Source organism: Schistocerca piceifrons, unplaced genomic scaffold, assembly GCF_021461385.2.
Source record: "Schistocerca piceifrons isolate TAMUIC-IGC-003096 unplaced genomic scaffold, iqSchPice1.1 HiC_scaffold_1870, whole genome shotgun sequence".
NCBI classification, from domain to species: Eukaryota; Metazoa; Arthropoda; class Insecta; order Orthoptera; family Acrididae; genus Schistocerca; species Schistocerca piceifrons.
In genome coordinates, this window is record NW_025727757.1 from 2,627,501 (window position 1) to 2,648,056 (window position 20,556).

Here is a 20,556-nt window from a genome sequence, read left to right on the forward strand (position 1 = left end):
TCGGACCAGTTCGTGAACTAAATTTTAAGAGAATTGTTATGAGAATTCAGTGTATAAATAATAGGATACTGAAGTACACAGGAATGGAATGGGAATTTTAACTTCTTTGAGGCTCTAGACAATGCAATAATAAATGGCAATCATGTGAGTATTCACATTTGTCTGCGCAATCCACGAGACAGCTCATGAATAGAACTTATTGAAAAAATAACAACAACATGCAGAAGAATGGAAGACAAAGGTGACAATCTGTTTGAGAAAACTGAATTTGGGAGGGATAGTGGAAGGGATGTTCAAGAAAAATCAAGAGATCTTTATTGGATTTGCAGATCTTTACATGACATTTGACAGCATGAAACAGTGAAAGTGCATGAAATTTTTTTGAAAAGGTACATATAAGATATATGGAACAGCAGGTAACATAGAATATGTACAATAATCAACAAGAATTGGTATTCTGAATTAAAGATGGTTAAAGATAAAGATGCAGGAAATCTCCACAAATGTTCAGATGAACACTGAAGAATCATTGGTGGAACTGAAGAAACTTATAGCAATTTAATTAAAACTGAAGGTGAAAAGGATTTCATTGATAAAATTCACTCGTGATATTTCTGTGTTCACTGAAAGTCAGACAATCACCAGAGTTGGTGAATGTAATAAACAATTGAATGAGTGCCAAATCAGGATTAATGAATGGAAGAAAGAGGAAAGTATTGGGGTGTGGCGGAAATAAAATTGGTGGCAAAGTTTACAGAATTAAGGACCACACAGTAGACCACTTGTAGGACTCTGGTACACGTGATGCTAATTTACACTGAGGGTCAAAGCATAGTTGTTATAAGGAGTAATGTAGCATGGAAAAACAGGAGATTCCTCGCAAAACAAAGTTACTAATATCAAAGATAGGCCTTAATTTGTGTTAGACATACCTGAATGTATGCTTGGAGCACAGTACTGCATAAAAATTAATCATGGATTATGGAAATAACAGGAGGGGAATCGGAGCATTCTAAATGTGGTGCTATTGAAGGGTGTTTAAACTAGGTGAACTCATAACAGAAGAACTATGGAACTTCTCTACAGAATAGGTGAGGATAGTGTGATATGTGGAAAACTGTGACAAGTACGAGGGTCAGCAGAGTAAGTTATATTTGAAGGCATCAGGGAATAACCGCTGTGGAACTAGAGGTGGTTGCTGAGGTTAAATAAAAACTGTAGGGAAAGACAGAAATAGGAATGCATGTCATAAATAATTGTGGACTCTGGGAGCTCATGGCACTGCAAATCTGCTGCTCAGACAGACAGACACATTGTCAACAGAAGGCAGAGTTTCCCTTTTGCATGTCTGTGGTTACCGAGACTGGCTGTTACAGCAGTGGGGCAACCAAGGTGGTCCACACCCTGGCAAGCTCAGGCTCTGCTGACGTTTGCTTCTGTTTGGTGATTTCCAGGTATATTTCTTGTTACTAACAGAAACTTTATAGCAAATTATTGGGTTCTTTCTCCTCTCTCATTCCTGACAAGCGCCAAAAATTGTCTCACAAATGTCTGTGTATGAGTCTGACCTCTACTAGACCATGACAATACATCTAAAGTAATAGACATTTATCTCATCTGACAGTGTTAGACATTCAGTGCACTCATACTCTCCCCATCACTAAATTTTCTGGGCATGACATTGTCTGAATTATTGAAACTTACTGGCAGACTAAAACTGTGTGCCGGACTGAGACTCGAACTCGGGACCTTTGCCTTTCGCGGGCAAGTGCTCTACCAACTGAGCTACCCAAGCACGACTCTCATTCTGGAAACATCCCCCAGGCTGTGGCTAAGCCGTGTCTCCGCAATATCCTTTCTTTCAGGAGTGCTAGTTCTGCAAGGTTTGCAGGAGAGCTCCTGTAAAGTTTGGAGGGTAGGAGCCGAGGTACTGGCAAAAATAAAGCTGTGAGGACGGGGCTTGACTCGTGCTCGGGTAGCTCAGTTGGTAGAGCACTTGTCCACGAAAGGCAAAGGTCCCGAGTTTGAGTCTCGGTCCAGCAGACTCTGCCAGGAAGCTTCATATCAGCGCACACTCCGCTGCAGAGTGAAAATCTCAGTCTGAATTGTTGTTGGCATTGGTTTGCTGGTCTTGATGAATAAGACACTGAACTGTTGACAATAACTATTTTTCCTACCAACCTATTCTTAACTAACCTCTCTCCCATGATACTATGATCTAGTCGTGGAGATACCACCTCTGATTGTATGTTTTGATTTTATTCCCAGTTCACTTTGGTGACCCTCATTAAATCTAGACTGAGCATTTACACTTTGCTTTTCAGTATTTATATCTTATCTACCATATAATGTTGTGTGTGCGCGCGTGTGTGTGTCTGTGTGTGTGTGTTTTGAGGGAACTCACCGCATTTGAGAGACAGTGGCCTCATCAGGTTGAGGGGTCGTGGGCCGCGCAGCAGCAGCAGCAGGTGTCTGGCGAGGTGCGCTGGCAGAGGTGGTGGTGGTGGTGGTGGTGGTGGTGGTTCTGGTTGTGGTTGTGGTGCTGGTGGTGGTGGTCCTCAGCTCTGTAACGACTGGTGCACTGCACATACAGAGAGGCAGGGTGTGAGCTGGCTGGGCGTGTCCTCGTGGGGATGTGGAGGTGGCTCACTATGGCCAGCACTGCTGAGGGACCATCTACACAGGGGATAGGGCTCCAGTAAATACAAATGAATTGCCAGTAAGTTAATAACAATCAGTCGTACCATCCGAGCTTTCCACGGCAGTCGCTCAACCCCGTACAACAGGTAGTTGAAATCTAGGTGCAGCCAGAAGGTACATACAATGCCCAATACTTGCACAAAACAATTACAGAATTACTGGACAGGTTAGCTCAGGTGCTATCGCCATCAACACTATCCAAACGGCCTGAATTCCACTCCACCTAAATTGTATGATTATGATGAAGTCCCATATTCCTTCACAGAGTGTAGGGGAACGACACATGCACCCACATAATGTTACTATCTTGCAGTTCCTCTGATCTCTTTTCAATATGGACATTTCACTCTACAAAATGATTACTACAAGACCCCACTTGAAGCAACTGATTTGTAACACTGAGTCCACAATCAGACTAATATCACGATAATGTGAATATCGAAACCTGTTATAATTAGATGGCAGCTTGTAAACTCAAATTTATTGCAATAAATGACTTTTTGGAAACTAAGTTTGAACTTGAAATTAAGTGACGAAAACATTTGTATTAAGACTACCATCCAGGATTCCAATTGAGCACCTATTGTCTCTGTTAACTAAGTACGAAAGATCTTAAATATCATTTCAGCCACAGGTAAGCGTGTGTGTGTGGGTGCATGTTGAAATGACTTGGCATTGTGTTCGATGATTCAAACCTAGCAAGTAATAGGATTGTTAAGTAAGTGCAATAATACATTACATATCCAAATATAGTAAAATGAGAATCTGAACTGTCGAGAAAAAGTATTTTGTTCCTTTACTGGGATCTGAATCCACCACCTCCCATTGTTTTCTAACCACAAATACATGTTAAACATCTGCTTAGTTTTGCTGTAGCAGGATGTGCCCATATATGAACTGGAAGTAATCTAACGGAACATTCTGTGTAGGGTGGGAATCTATCCCCGCATGCTGCATGCACCATCGTTGTTGACTGCACACAAGATGATGTTGATTATCGAATTCTTTTTCGCCACTTGCTACGAGGTACATGTTTTAACTTTTCAAGCAAACATTTAAAGTTTGGTGTGACAGACTTGAAATCGACACCAACTGTCATAGTTGACAAGAGATGCAGAGGCGATAAAAATCAAAATTGCTTTTCTCCTCTGGTTTTATGTACATGACACAATGAAAATCTTTGCAGACAACCATGAATACAATGGATGCTAATAACTATGGACATATCCGTGGGAAGAATTTCTTAACACAAAAGGTGGGAAGAATTTCTTAACACAAAAGGGCTTCATTACACCAGATGTGTACTGTTACATTCTGAGGACTCACATTAGCCTTTGATTATACGTTTTTTGTCAGGACCAAACATTTTTGTTTTATGAAGGTAAAGCCAAATAGTTCAAATGTCCATCCAACCATCCTGTTTTAAGTTTTCCTTTATTTTCTTAAACTAAGCAATGCAAATACTGTGACCATTCCTTTGAAATGGCACTATCTATTTCCTTTCTAACATTTGAGAGCTGTAGATTCTACTTTGTCTCTAATGGTCTTGCAGTCGATGGGATGTTTGACACTTAATTACTTCTTTCTTTCTTCCTCAACATTTCCTATTGAATTAAAGTGCCGCATGATGGCTAATTGGTCACATTTCATGACATTTGGCAGTGATCGATTGAGCCATACTAATAAACCACCACATCAAAACAAACCAACTGAAAATGAGAAAATTATTTCCTGACGTAATTTCTTTGACACACTTACCACATACACGCACAAAATAATACAACAAAACAAACACATTTCCAGAATACAAAAGGACTCACAAGCTGAAAACTTACACACACACACTGACAACACCACACAGAAAAGAACCAGATGGTACACCATGACCTACACACATAAACTAATACACATAAACAGAGCCAAAATAAAAAAAATACCACACCATAAAACACACACACACACACACACACACACACACACACACGTACACAAACGGATCACAGATACTTCAATAATTACACTCTAAAGTTTCGCAATAACATTCGATCTTTGGTAAAAACATTTGACAGTCGGCAACAGAAACCAAAACATTGCATTGAAACAATCTTTCAGTTCATAGTGCTGTGGAATGTGGGAAAAAACTGCAAATTGGCATTCATAAGAAGATCAACACCAAAAATGTAATGGGAGTGTAATATGTAAGAAATTGTCCACACAACCTGTAAGTACAGTTCAAAACATTACTACTTAATAGGAAATACCAACCACCAGAACTGTTTATAACCTACAGGCACAGTGACAAAAATGTAAATTAAATAGCTAACATATGTACATATTCCAGGCCACTGATAACGCCTTGCAGAAAATAAACTCAAAACGCGTATGGCACTAAAATTGTGTTTTATTCAGTTGCTGTCAGATGGTCCATAAGTAAAAATTATCAATATACTGTGATGCACAAAATACTTCATGCAGCATTTTCGAAGGTTTAAAAAATAATCCTTATGACCTTCAAGTGTACAATATTCAATAAGTCACTCCAAGAATATTTTATAGCTACAAATAAAAAATTATGATTGATAAATATACTTATTCCAACCTGCATGACAACACGTCAGACAAAAGTCTATGATATTATGCATGAATCTACTTGTTTCAGTTAAATTATGGGTGGTCCTTTTAGGCTACATGCATCAATGTAGTATGCTACATGAGGAAAAATTATGGACTTTCTTACGCACTTGCACGGTACATTTTTAGGCCCCCTTTTTCCACATGGAATTTATATGGAGGGATTATCTGTGCTACATAAGCTACATTTACTGAAGACAAGCCTCATCTTTGCCAAGATTGACAGTGTTAATAACAGAAGAAATTATAATAATGAATGATCTCTTCAAAAAACTATTATAGTGGATAAACATGGCTGCTTAGTAGCTTAATACCACTTCAAAGTAAAAAATAAATTCCTTCTGAAATTATAATAAAGAGAAGCCACTTCAAGAATAACAATGGATGCATTCTCAAACAACAGTCACTGCCTATGATTGACTACCTTATATATCAAATGCATCTCTTCTTTTAGTAAAATTATAAGCCTCTATCACAATAATAAAGAACTAGAAAATAATTAACATTCCTTGACACAATGCCACACTACTGCAGTTATAAATGTGACAATGATCCCTGGAGAACATTCTGGAAGTTTGATTGATACTTGTCGCTGAGTTTATTTTGTACGATCTAGTGTTGTGTTGTTGCAACCTAAACTCTTACAAGATCACAGCAGCTCAGGTGGGAGAAAACACTTCCTGCAGAAATTTCTGTAGCCTACAATAATGCCAGTAGTGCAGCTGACAATTATGTGATATTATTTCAGTGATTACAAAAACAACTCTAAAGTACACATTAGGTAGCTGAGGCAACTAGTGACCATTGATATGGATTAACAAGGAAAAGAATGTTTTGTAAAGGCTGTAATGAACCTCCAGGGAAACGGAACGCTCATCCAGTGAGGAGCATCCTTCGTTAACGGCAAAACAGTGGCACTGCATTGAAAGTAGTTTGGTGGTCTGTTAAAATTGTTCTAGCTTCATTTGCTTAAGCTCTGTGTTCGAGTCACTGATCAGCCAAACACTTAACAAGTATTAACAGACCCTCTTTGCCTCCGGTGACTTCTGTTGAACAACATAAGGTTACACTTTCCTTCCTAATCTACAATAAAGCTGACGCTCCTTCACTACCTGCTGGAGGAGAGTCGGTGTATGTTGGGCCATGACAGAGGCAGACGTCCGGCTAGTGGAAGCTCACCATTAACCTTTCTTGCACCACAAATTTTATTTCATCCCTGAAACAATTGTCATGTAAAGTCACAGCACACTTATTTGAACTTGCAATGTTGAAAATGTTGGTGCTGAACTGGGAATCTACCTCGGAATATCTCTTTCTGCCATTTTGAACACTTTTCGGACAATACAGTTCCATCGTTTTGTTGGGTCCCCAACATTCCATAGTTATCCAGGTTTCAATGAAAGGGGAAGGTCTGGTTTTAAATACTGGTTGGGTACAAAAATTTTCACTGTGTGATTTCAAGTTGTAGCATTCGCACTGCAAGTAATATGTGGAAAGCAATTATGATTTTTAGCATTTGTGCATGCAACGTCAACAATAACAATTGGTGCCAATTTTGACTATGAAACAAGCAGAGAACGTTTTATCCTATCATTTCAGATTTATAAATTTCACTCCTAGTGGCTGGTGGATAAGTATTTGACAGGTGTGTAGCCAGTGGTGAAAGCATATACACGGTTAAGAGTCCCAGTCAGCACAGAACTTTTCCTCACATAATTTCTAGTTTAGACATGAGCATATCTCACTGGTGGTGAAATAAACCGGCATTGTGTATCTATATGTGGCTAGAAAACAACATGATATATGCTGGGTTCGAAACGCAGCAGGGGAATACTTTGTTGTATAATCATTTCAGTTTCATCATCCCTCTACCAGTGAAAAATTTTGATACATAAAATTATAACATTTTATTGTGCTTCATTCACAATCCCTGCTCAAAACAAAACTTTATGCCCCATTATATCAAGTTTGAAAAAGTGCATATGATGTTACATGTGGTTAAAATGATAGTTAAGATCTGTAGTGACCGGATTGGAGTCCTGGATCCCAGTCCATTACAAAAGCATGTAGTTTGAAGCTGAATCTTGCTTTTTGAAATATTTATTGCAATTAACTTGAGTTTACAAGCACTGAGGACCACCATCTCTGGTAAAGGGCTTTCTGATATTTACATTACTGTGGTATTGGTTTTCATATGGACAATAATAGACAAAGCGCAAGAAAGTTATGTGGCTGCGTACAAACCAGGTGGAATGCAGTTCAGGAAATTTGGCTGCTTCTGAGCATGGTAACACACGCATATAAATTTGACAGGCACGACACTCGTCTGATTGTGAAACATTTCGTATTGTAATTAATGTGATACTTTGATCATCAGACATCATTCAAAGCCTGTTTTAAAAACTGGTCTTTGAAAGGTACAGGTAACGAAATGGTTGACAGCATGTTTCAAATTGAGCTGGAGAAGGAATTCAGTACAGCGGGCAGTAAGGCACGGTGAAACTCGTGATTTGACAACAGAAAGAGGCTGTGGTTGTGCAACAGTTACGTGTCATAACAGTATTACCACATTCATCTAAATTTCATTCATTAAATACCGTTGACAGAAATTTAAGTATTTTTCAAGTGAGTATCCTCACTTTGTAAGCACACATGAAACCATGGGGTAGTTGAAGTAAGCTGTGTCATTCGCCAGTGATGGAAAAACACACACTAATGTGTGTGTGTGTGTGGGGGGGGGGGGGGGGGTGATGAGCAATGTTTGTGATTGATGATGTAAGTTGTGCTGTGAACTTGCTACTGAAATAAAATTAAGTTTGTCCTCCACATACAGTAGGTATGAATGGTAAATTCCGTGAGAATTTGATGTCTATGTAGAAGGGCTGGCATGGATACAAGGGGGAGTAGGATGAACATGGGATAGTAAGACATCCTCCCCAAAAAATGGGAAAACACTGTATCACTACACTGTGTGAAGTGGACACTGTATGAAGTAAAAAATAATTCTGCTTACACATGGTTTTATACATCTTATTTTAATTATTGTTAAAATCATAGGCACCTGTGGTGTATAAAATTTGAGTGTGATACTATGTATAATTTTGAGAGGTTGGGGGGGGGGGGGGGGGGTCGAGTGGAATCAGTGAAAGACAGAGGCAGTTCCAGAACCAAACATTGTGTATCTGTCTGTAACTGACACCCAATAGTGTGGGAAGTATGAGGCAGTGAACTAGGTGAAGATCACGACAAGAATCTATTATACATCATGAAGAGAATTTTTAAAATGTACACAAAGATTACTGCTAGTAAAAAGATTCCCGTTAACAAAAATTTTTTCAAAGAGCTTGAGTCATTTCCCACAGCGTGCATAATGAGTTTGGAATAATGTAATGTTTTAAATTTTTTCAAGAATGTAAACAATTGTAATATGTTTGTTGTTTAAACAAGGAATTTTGATGTTAATCTTTATTGAATAAAAGAGAAAGATACTGAATGATTTACAACACTGGCTCTATGTTCATTACAATTGGTTCAGGGAATACACAGTGTCATCTCGAACACAAGATTTCCAATATGTCAAATAGCACATAAAATACTACATAAGTATTAAAATATAAATGAAAAATAAATGATCATTTATCAGTGTTAGTGGCTATTAGACTTGTATGAACATATGTAACTGTAAGATGGTGCAGAAAAATGGTAACTCTGGCCGCACAGCCACTTTAAGCGTCACAGACTATCAGAGGTGGAACAGCAACAACAATGGATGGGATAGATAATGTCATAAGGTGTGCCACAGGAGAATGGAAGCCTGTAGTGTTCACTGGGTGGCTATAGTAAAGCCATAGATCAACTGAACCCCACACACACACACACACACACACACACACACACACAGGGGTGGACACCTGTTCATCGAATACACAGTAAAGCACGGTATTCTGTGTATCACAGAAGGGAACGTATCCAAGCACTGCGTGAGCTTTATGTAATGCTGAGTACAGAGGCAAACAAAATGAGGTGCGAAGACTCAATTTTATGGGACCAGCTGGAACTGCTGCTAGGTCTGGCCTGTGATACTGCGAGGTGGTCTCAGGCTGCAAGAGGTGTGAGCAGTCAGCCACTGGGGCACCGATGCTTACTTCACCTGGTTTTCTGAACATCTTCCATACAAGCCCTCACAGCAGAGCATTCTTTTATATAATGCGCCTGTAGAACAATTGACATCTTCCATGTACTGTCTAGATTTGGAGAGAACTAAGAATTATCTTGGGATAGTTACTGGCATATGGCTTGCACGTGGAAAGAAAGTGACAGGCAACTACGTAAGAGCCAAAGCTGTAATACTAAGGTGTGAATAGTGATTACTCGGATAGTCTCCTTTACTACATGAAGAAAATTCCACAGGTCAACATCAGCAATATAAAATTGTAGATAAGTTGCCGCCCTCCTCTAATCATTCTGCAGTACACTACCTTTCTCGAGGTGTCGGCTGTAAGTGACTTACTCGGTCATCTTTATGCAGTGTGACACTATTCAAAGGTGTCTCATTGTCATCAGCCACAGAGGCAATGGACAACTTTAGACACTACTTTATGGGAACAGGCCTACAGCAACCAGTACAGGCTGCTGGTTGCAAACTACACCCATCACTGTGCCTGAGCCTGTGTTGGGCAATACAGCTTTGTGTCCACAGCAGTCTGGGTCATGCTCTGTTCACACAGTGAATGTACCCTCTGTCATGGCAGTTGATGCTAAAACCTAAACAACCACTTTCTGTATACATGTAGTTTAATATAATGCCACAAACTGGCTCTTTGATGATTTTTGTTAGCTAACATACCTGGTAATGAACACTGTTCAGTTTAGGGGTTCACTGAAACTGCTACACGAGGGTAATGATAGCATTGTGAGCTATCGTGAAATGACTGTCTATGATGGTGTATTTTACAGCAGACACACATCCACGAAAATTCAGTGGGAAAAATTATACAGTTGGAAATACACACACCTAGAACCGAGAGACACGAATCAGTGGGTTGTCTCACACTTACCTGGTTTGTGGTGGTGGATCGTACAGCAACCGGCTCACTTCAATCAAGTCTTCCGGCTGCTTCCGCATGGCATCTGCCCACCCCTGAGTGGCCATCACCTCGTGGGTACGTGCCTTAATAAATTCCATGGCGGCTCGCCTGAGGTCACTGCAGGAGTGGCGGACTGCGAGGACGGCTGCGGCCGCCGCGGTCTCCACGGTCAGCTGAGCAGCCACCTGCCGCTCGCACTCCGCCTTCAGCCCCGACGCCCCGTACTTATCCGCTGCGGCCAGCAGCTCGGGGGCCGTGCCGGGCAGCTGGGGGGCCCGCAGGGTGTACAGGTAGGAGACTAGCTGCCTCAGCACCGGGCCCCAGATGTCGGCAATCCTCACCACGCCAGTGCTGGCCTCGAGGGTGTCGTGGGCGAACATGGCCGCGAACACAGGGCTCCTGTCCGCGAGGACGGCCCTGTGCACCACCAGCCGAGTGTCACCTGCCTCGAGTATCACCATGGCGTCGTCCCCGGCGTCCAGGAGTGCACCCAGGTCCACAGCCACCGTCTCTGTGATGTCCTTAACTGCTTCCATTGCGGACGATTCTGAAACACGGCAACACGGAGCAGCCCTTTCAGCATACAGGTGACTGACGATACTTCTACGAGTGACAGCCACACCTGTCTCCAGCGACAGTTGATAAATACAGGGTGAGTCACCTAACATTACCGCTGGATATATTTCGTAAACCACATCAAGTACTGACGAATCGATTCCACAGACCGAACGTGAGGAGAGGCGCTAGTGTAATTGGTTACTATAAACCATAAAAAAATGCACGGAAGTATGTTTTTTAACATAAACCTACATTTTTTTAGATGGAACCCAGTTAGTTTTGTTAGCACATTTGAACATACAAACAAATACGTAATCAGTGCCGTTTGTTGCATTCTAAAATGTTAATTACATCCGGAGATATTGTAACCTAAACTTGACGCTTTAGTACCACTCCTATGCTGTTCGATCGTGTGTATCGGAGAGCACCAAATTACGTAGGGATCCAAAGGGAACGGTGATGGACCTTAGGTACAGAAGAGACTGGAACAGCACATTACGTCCACATGCTAACACCTTTTTATTGGTCTTTTTCACTGACGCACATGTACATTACCATGAGAGGTGAGGTACACGTACACACGTGGTCTCCGTTTTCAATTGCGAAGTGGAATAGAGGTGTCCCGACATGTCAGGCCAATAGATGTTCAATGTGGTGGCCATCATTTGCTGCACACAATTGCAATCTCTGGCGTAATGAGTGTCGTACACGCCGCAGTACATCTGGCGTAATGTCGCCGCAGGCTGCCACAATACGTTGTTTCGTATCCTCTGTGGTTGTAGGCACATCACGGTACACATTCTCCTTTAACGTACCCTACAGAAATAAGTCCAGAGGTGTAAGATCAGGAGAAAGGGCTGGCCAATTTATGCGTCCTCCACGTCCTATGAAACGCCTGTCGAACATCCTGTCAAGGGTCAGCCCAGTGTTAATTGCAGAATGTGGAGGTGCACCATCATGCTGATACCACATACGTCGACGCGTTTCCAGTGGGACATTTTCGAGCAACGTTGGCAGATCATTCTGTAGAAAACCGATGTATGTTGCAGCTGTTTGGGCCCCTGCAATGAAGTGGGGACAATGTTTCAAGCGTCAACTTTAGGTTACAATATCTCCGGATATAATTAACATTTTACAATGCAACAAACGGCAGTGATTACGTATTTGTTTATATGTTCAGATGTGCTAACAAAACTAACGGGGTTCCATTTAAAAAAACGTAGGTTTGTGTTAAAAAACATACTTCCGTGCATTTTTTTATGGTTTGTATTAAACAATTACACTAGCCCCTCTCCTCACGTTCGGTCTGTGGAATCGGTTCGTCAGTATTTGATGTGGTTTACGAAATATATCCAGCGGTAACGTTAGGTGACTCACCCTGTACAGTCCATCCTTAGTCGGTTCCAGCAGTATCACACCCTTTCTGTCCGACTGATGCCATTGGTGAATAACAGCAAATCTTTAATAATACCATTTTCAAGCTTTACCTTTTCTTTCAGCATATTTCATTTGGAGAACAAGCTCCAGAAGCGGCAAGGACATTATTTCTATCATTTTTTCTACAGTGCAATGTTATTTGGTGTGGAAATGGTTTGAAATAGACGTCTACCAAAATACTAAATAGGCTGTACAGAACTATAGTATTACTCTATTCAACGAGATGTTCTCTTTACTTCTCCTGTTATTCAAGAAAACAACACTGTTTTATGACCTGAATCTGTATTATTCGTCATTTAACAAGCAGTCATGCATGAACCCTTGCAGGAGTTGCTTCACACAGGGGATGAAGCCTGTGTGTCGGGAGACTGACTCGCGCGTTCACAGTGAAAGATCGTGAAGCGGGTTCAGCCGAGTACGTAGTTCAAATTGTCATCCACCAGGGTACAGTAGCGGACAGACACATGCAAGAAACAGTGAATTGTACTGTTTATTTCTTGAAGGATTTTTCTTTTATGTTTGTACAGTTTTGTGTATGTTTTTAGTAGTGTGGGTGATGCGTGAATGTGGTCTAAAGTAAACATGTAGATCATTGTTACAGTGACAAACGCCATACGAAGTAACGTGAGAAATTTTTAATACACTGAATGAAGACGACGGGGAATTTTGTATTATAGTGTGTTAAGTAAGTTTATGGTAAAGGGAAGCTAATTTCAGTGCAAATGAAAACAGTTAATAATGTAAAGTATAAATAAAGTATCAGAATGTTAAATATTTTGGAAAAAGGTACAGTTCGTGAATGTGTTGTTTATTGATTTGTTAGTCATGAAAAAAGCGCGCTAACACAGGAGAATAATATTTCTGTATTGGCCTTAATGCAGACTGAGCAATCAGAACAGAGTATTCTTCACGCATCTCTTCTCTTGCAAACGGAGAATGCTTACACCAATCTAAGAAGTCAGAGCCCAACCTTTCAATGGTACGGTCGTGTGTAGCATGAGCTCCGAAGGAAGTTATTGTTTGCCAGTTTCAGTTGTGCTACATACCTCAAAAGTACTTTACAGTGAATGAAAATAAATTCATTCCTTGTTTTTTTTTTTTAGAAAGTACGGATTTTTTAAGTAGTTTTGTGTATGAGAAAAGGCAAATTCAGCGTGGCATATTGAGCAGATCGATGACCAAAAATTTTAGTATATTAGACATTGATAAACTTAATAGTGTGGCCAGCATTTTCGTTTAAGAACAATCCCTGCTTAGTAACTGTTCATATTTCAGGAAATACGTTACCATAGACTTGCTAACGTGATTGAAAGGGGTCTGCGCGTGACTTAGGATTAGAGGGCTTGGCAGCTAACTTTTAATTCTAAACTTCAGAATATAGTTAAGGCCCTTCCCCGACTCTTAGAATATTACGCTGTATGCAGCCTGGTGCGAGTCTCTAGGGGTCTCGGTGTTTGTTCGGCCACCATCATTGCCGGTCGGTTTCACCGCCGCGCAAACCGACAAATTCGAGTGAAACAGGAGGTCTTTCTCCTACCGGCTGAGCAACCCCAAACGGGATCATCTCCCTGTCAGTTCACTTCATTTTTAGGGTTCCAGGCTAGGCGCAAATTGAGACACATATAGTGCGTGTGGCGCGACGCAGCGCAGCGCGCGTTTTCCTAACTTCAGGTTCAAATGGGGCCGCGCAAACTGCGACGCGACGCGACTGGGACGCGACGCGCGCCTGCGCCGGGTCGCGCGGCGTTGTGGTTGCAGCACAGTTTCTGACGACGCGAGCACCGCGGGAGGGGGGTGAGGGGGGGAGGAGGAAGGCAGCCCTGCCGTGTGCTCACTCCGGCATGGCGCGTGTGGGCAGTGGAAGTATTGCCCGTCCGAAAAATACAGCCTTATAGTATACTGAATTTTATTAACACTGAGTAGTGTAGTTATTAACACTGAGTTCGCCGTTCAAGAGCTCCATCTATTTACGTTACTGCATAATAGTTTTCAGTTGCAAATATCTCTACAGTTCTTTTGGTTAGTTTCTTCTTTTGTCAAGAACAATGGACAGTTCAGTAACTGGTGAGCCCTTAGCCACTGGGATTCTTACCTTCTGCCTCCGCCATGTTTTCAGATCGTAAGAAGGGATAGACGATTCATCCTGAGGGTAGTGAATAAGGAACTACGGAATAATTATAAAATCAAGTGATTTAGAAACGAGGTAGGAAATTAAAATAAGGGTATCTACTTGCTGCCTGTAATGCTGACGTATCTCTACGATCTGCTGCAAGAAGTCGAAGCGGCGTTATTTCCACATGTATGACCTCTTTCTGCTTCTGATAAAACGTCGAAGATATGAAGTACGTAGCTTTCACTGTTGTTACTTGGATATAGGTGTAATAAGAGACATTATAGTATGTACCTGTGGACATTACATTTCCACTGCAAGCTAGAAACACTCGAAAAGCAGTCAGAAATAACAATGTTTCAATTGGCTCGCCAAGATGAGAAACAGCATTTCAATTGTTGCATGCACATTATTCAGCATTAATGAACTAATTATACAAATGAAAAAAAAATGGTCGGTATTATTACGAAAGTAGGAATATCCTAAAAGAGTGTGGTGCTTAGATATATTTAATTTGTTGAAATGTACTGCTGACAAAGGGACATCTACTTTCATGACAATGTTCTTGTAACTCCAGCTCACAAGGCACACATGGCCAGCTTCTGTATTCCTGTCGCGCGTATTATCCTCCGCTGCTGACAATCCACTGACCAGTGTGTTGTGCGACAGATCAATTGTTTCCTTTTCTCAGTAACAACTATTTCATTCGCTATCACACAGTTTGGCCAGAGCAGTGGGTGAGTAACCAGCATCCGGCAGGTGCGTGTTATTCCGCCTGAAGGAACGGTCGTCATTATTTTACTACTGCTCAGACAAGAGAAGGAATAAAATCCTTTGGTAAGATTCCATTCCAGTCGCTCAGTGTTAGACACTATGGGTTACGGGGATTCGACCAAAACTCTAACAGAAATGGCAATTAATTTTTGTGTGAGTTGTTAACCTTTTCTCATTCGAAGAAGCGTCACCATTTATGAGTAACGTCCACATTTCTCTTGTTGACAATTTTAATTGTATTTTGTCAAAACACAGCGTAATTTGCGCAAACTCATCTCACAGTAGCTACTGCGGCAGAATCCTGAAACAGAGTGCTTCAGAAAACAACTAACTGGCAATCACAGAGGTCAATAGCTTACGAAAACCTCAGTGTCTGTTTGTAGTAACATAAAAGAAGAAATTTCATTTTTATTTTCATACTAGGAAAATAAAATGAGACAGTGTTGTAGCCTATCCCCGATGTTATTCTATCTGTATATTGAGCAAGGAATAAAGGAAACAAAAGAAAAGTTCGGAGTAGGTATTAAAATCCACGGAGAAGAAATAAAAACTTTGAGGTACGCCGATGACATTGTAATTCTGTCAGAGACAGCAAAGGACTTGGAAGAGCAGTTGAACGGAATGGACAGTGTCTTGAAAGAAGGATATAAGATGAACATCAACAAAAGCAAAACGAGAATAATGGAATGTAGTCGAATTAAGTTGGGTGATGCTGAGGGAATTAGATTAGGTAATGAGACACTTAAAGTAGTAAAGGAGTTTTGCTATTTGGGGAGCAAAATAACGTATGATGGTCGAAGTAGAGAGGATATAAAATGTAGACTGGCAATGGCAAGGAAAGCGTTTCTGAAGAAGAGAAATTTCTTAACATCGAGTATAGATTTAAGTGTCAGGAAGTCGTTTCTGAAAGTATTTGTATGGACTGTAGCCATGTATGGGAGTGAAATATGAACGATAAATAGTTTAGACAAGAAGAGAATAGAAGCTTTCGAAATGTGGTGCTACAGAAGAATGCTGAAGATTAGATGGGTAGATCACATGACTAATGAGGAGGTACTGAATAGGATTGGGGAGAAGAGGGGCTTGTGGTACAACTTGATTAGAAGAAGGGACCGGTTGGTAGGACATGTTCTGAGACATCGAGGGATCACCAATTTAGTGTTGGAGGGCAGCGTGGAGGGTAAAAATCGTAGAGGGAGACCAAGAGATGAATACAGTAAGCAGATTCAGAAGGATGTAGGCTGCAGTAGGTACTGGGAGATGAAGAAGCTTGCACAGGGTAGAGTAGCATGGAGAGCTGCATCAAACCAGTCTCAGGACTGAAGACCACAACAACAACAACAACTAGCAAAATCTTGTTTCGCTAGGTGTCGATAACTCAAGAAATTAGTACCAATGGAGTCAAAAAAATAAGAAGGGAAGTATAAGTACTGTTATATCGCCAAAGATAAAGTTCCATGTGTTTACGAATTAGCAAAATACTCTCCTTGTGTGCTATCATTCGCGAATCTTTCGTTTCGATGTCTCGAGCGGTTTAGGAGATACGAGAGACGTTGCGAGTATTTCATTCTCGCGGGCGTGAGATTGGAAGTGAGCGCGCAACATGGGATCCGTTTTCTCGAGATCGGAGGCAGATAGAGACCTCCTCCCAAGTCTAAACAAAAATTCAACAAGTTGGCTAAATTTCAAACGCAACAACATATGGTGTAACCAAACGCAAAATCATAGCGACCTTATTTTTCATTGCAGGCTTTTCGAATTTTGCGTAGCGTCTTACTATAATGTGTAGACCGCAATAAGTATGACCATTACCGAGATGATGGGCACTTGGCCACGAAGCTGCCATATAACGCTACAAGCAAGTAAAAAATGAAATATTTTTACTGAGTAGTTTCTGTAAAATCGTTTGAGAAAGATTACAGTGTGCGCGCGCCTCGTTTCTGTCAGCGGAGAGCGCCGTCAGCCGGCGCGTGCAAAACACGTGTACGCGTCTCGACCTGCGTTGGACACGCGCGCCACGCGTGATTCGTGCTGTAGTGTCGTGTCGCGCCTCAGTCTGCGTCTAGGCTTAAGACAGCCCTTCCTCAGCAACGGGTGGGCTGGCACCAGCGGGACTCTGGTGGGAGTGTCGTGAACTCAGTGACGGCAGGAACGAACTGCGGGAGCGTGGAACAGGAAAGAGGACGCTGACCGCCAATCGACGAACCACATTCACCACAAAACTGTACAATTTGTGTTGTCAAAGTACGCCAGCATGTGAACAATTATATTATTTATACGATCTGAAGGAAACTGTTGTTCCACCCGTAAACCGTAAATTTTAAGTGGTCCCAATGTTTCCTGTTACGAATGTACCGGTATACTCTCATCTGCATAATTGTTCATTCGTTACATCGCCCCTTAACCGTAGCAATCAAATCTAAACATGAAGTACTAAAAACTAGTATTGCGATGCATAATGTAGCAGGAATGAGTTACCACCTGCATCTTCAAACCTAGGGCCACTTTGCGGTGTGTGGTGGAGGTATTTCGTGCACCGAGGCCATTCTACTCTGCGCCTCGCTGGCTTCCCGCCCACCCCCGCCGACTATCACCAGCGTGGCCGCGTGACGTCACCTCCGGCCGCTGCCGACCCTGAACTGGCGACACGCACTTATCTGCACCCACCGCGCGGACGCCCGCTTCCTGCCGACAAACCGCAGTGCCGCAGTGCAAGCGTGTCTCCTCGACGCTTTCAGGCCTGCAGTGAAATGAGAAAATTCGAGAAACTGCAGCCTACAGACGGGCTTACCGACGATGACGCCAGCCACGTACCGGTATACTCTCATCTGCATAATTGCCAAGGCGGATGGAAGCAGTCAGTGGTACCAGAGTACCCTCTGCCACACACTGCCACGCGGCTTGCCGGCACGTACATACAGACTTAGGTGTTAGACTTGCAAGTTTGCTGAAAGTCCTACAGCGGCATGAGGTACAGTGCAGAGGTGTCACAAGTCACAACCAGTATAAACCCCACCCCACGCCCGATTCTGTCAAGACTACAACTCGCACTTATACTACACGTGTAATCTATTACTTTACAAATGCGCCACTGTCTCGAATATTTGACGTTATGCATGGAAGCGAGAGAAACTTTTGAGAAGGTTTGAGATAATGTTCAAACTTTGTTGCAAGTTGCCAAGTGCTGTCATTCCCAGACAATGGATGAACGTATCGTGGGTTATTTGCGCTCCACGAGATGCGATGGCAATCTCCGTATCTGTCTCGTTCAGCGTAATACTTCTCTCGCTGTAAGAGGGCTTTGAACACAAGTTTGTACCTCTTAGCGAGCAGTTTACGACAGAGCTTTTAAATTCGCGCGATAACAGCGCGAAATACTGAGAATAAAATTTTCGTTGCCTCCAGAAGTCGTTTGAGGCGCCTTATTTAACGAAATAGGTTCACCTACGTAACTATTTGTAAGAGGCTTGTACAGACGACGTGGGCCATTTCTAGTTTGATGTAGGCTTGTCGATATAAACGAATTTATTTAGTCAAGACGGAGTCCGAAGTATCCTACTTACTTCACCATAATACTTTCAGTCACAGTTTCACTTCTAAACATGGAATAAAATTTCCAGAGCGAAGTTTTCGCTCTGCAGCGGAGTGTGCACTGATATTGAACTTCTTGGAAGATTAAAATTGGGTGCCCGACCGAGGCTCGAACTCCCGACCTTTGCCTCTCGCGAGCAAGTGCTCTACCACTTTTTTTTTTGTTTTTTTGTGCGTTGCGGACGTCACATGACATCCGGTCTGGTTCGTTTGTTGATCCTTGGGCTCAGTTTTTTTTATTGCAGAGGCCAAACACCTCTCTGACCGAACACGCTGAGCTACCGTGCCGGCTTACCTGAGCTGCCGAAGCACAACTCAAAACACCTCCTCATAGCTCTACTTCCGCAGCAGAGCACTTGCCCGCGAAAGGCAAATGACCCGAGTTCTGGACTCTCGGACCGGCACACAGTTTTAATCTGCCAGCAAGTTGCGTGCAATAAAATTTGTTTCGCGAGGGGCCGTGTCTGAGGGAACAAGTAATTTTCTTTCATTTCTGTTCTGTCACTTAGTAGCAAGCTGAGTTTATTCTACCTAAATGAGTTGTGAAATGCATGTTGCTGCCTTTTCAGATCACTACAACGAAAAAATTTGTTTGTTCTGAGATTAAACTGAGTACATACTATCAATTATAACAGCATCTGTACTTTGCCGCTCTTTATACTGAATTCAACTACTAGTACCGGCAATAGTTGCAACATTTTTTGCAAACAAATCTTACCCTCTTCAGACAGCACGGGGCGATTGCGCGTCGTCCCCGCCTGCTGCTGCGCCCACACGCACACTCGCCCGCCCTGCCGTGGGAAAGCGACTGAGCGCCGCCTCGCTGTCCCACAACCGGCGGGCCGGGCCGGGGCAGCGGCTCTCAGGTCACGTGACCCACTCCGCCGCCAGCAACGAAAGCCGCAAGCCACGACCTTGGCGCTTCGTGCAGCGTTTCATTGCTGGCAAGCACACGCAACGCTTACTGCGACAGAACGCTGCCTAACGAAAAAACAACTCCGTCGCTCGCTTCTCCCTACGTCATCGCCTGTATTTTCCGTAGTTATTTTGATTTCAGTCTTAACCGAGAAGCTCATAGGTCACAAGTACATAACGTAATTAATTCGCATGATCTGGCCATTCATCTTAGCGATTCAGTTGACTGCCTGCTGCCCTGGTGTCCATGCAAGAGCTTAAAATTTTCTGTCTGCTCCTATGTACTGCGCCAAGTACGATGGTCGAAATGTTTATTTTGCAGCAGCAGTTTTTGCAGTAAGCGGTAGTAATTTTTAACAGTTAGTAATAAGAGGGTGTCATCTGTGCTGTGACTGGCTGAGGCAGAACACACTGAGCAGTCGCCGTATTACGTTTTACACTATCGGCGCTTTGGTGCCGCATTTACTGCCTTTATATCGAAACTTAGGTCCAAAGAAAAAAATCCACCAAACACTCAATATACCTGCGCAATTTCTTACAAAACAACAACGCAAGAATATCGTTATACGAAAACGCCATCTCCAACAAGCTGAGTCTTAGTCTAGCGTCAAACACTAAGTTTAATTTCTGCCACTTCAGTCTAACTGCAGTATGGTCAACAATGTAGGTCACCACACGAAAGTGTTAAAGCCGTAGTAGTTTTGTTAAGTCCTTCTGAAAAATTTCGTTCCAGAAACACTGTACTATTCGTCA

General features: G+C 42.3%; 1 protein-coding gene across 1 annotated transcript in view; it reads right to left on the minus strand.

Annotated features, from left to right (window-relative positions):
- LOC124741117 (pneumococcal serine-rich repeat protein-like) overlaps positions 1-19,681 on the minus strand; it is a 161,452-nt gene extending 141,771 nt beyond the window's left edge. Inside the window, exons 1-3 of the mRNA XM_047248651.1 lie at positions 19,607-19,681; positions 10,389-10,965; positions 2,405-2,581 (exon numbers count right to left, since the gene is read on the minus strand). Coding sequence (XP_047104607.1) covers positions 2,405-2,581; positions 10,389-10,954 — 743 coding nt within the window. The 5' untranslated portion in view covers positions 10,955-10,965; positions 19,607-19,681. The remainder of the gene's footprint in view (positions 1-2,404; positions 2,582-10,388; positions 10,966-19,606) is intronic.
- Between the last annotated feature and the right edge of the window lie 875 nt (positions 19,682-20,556).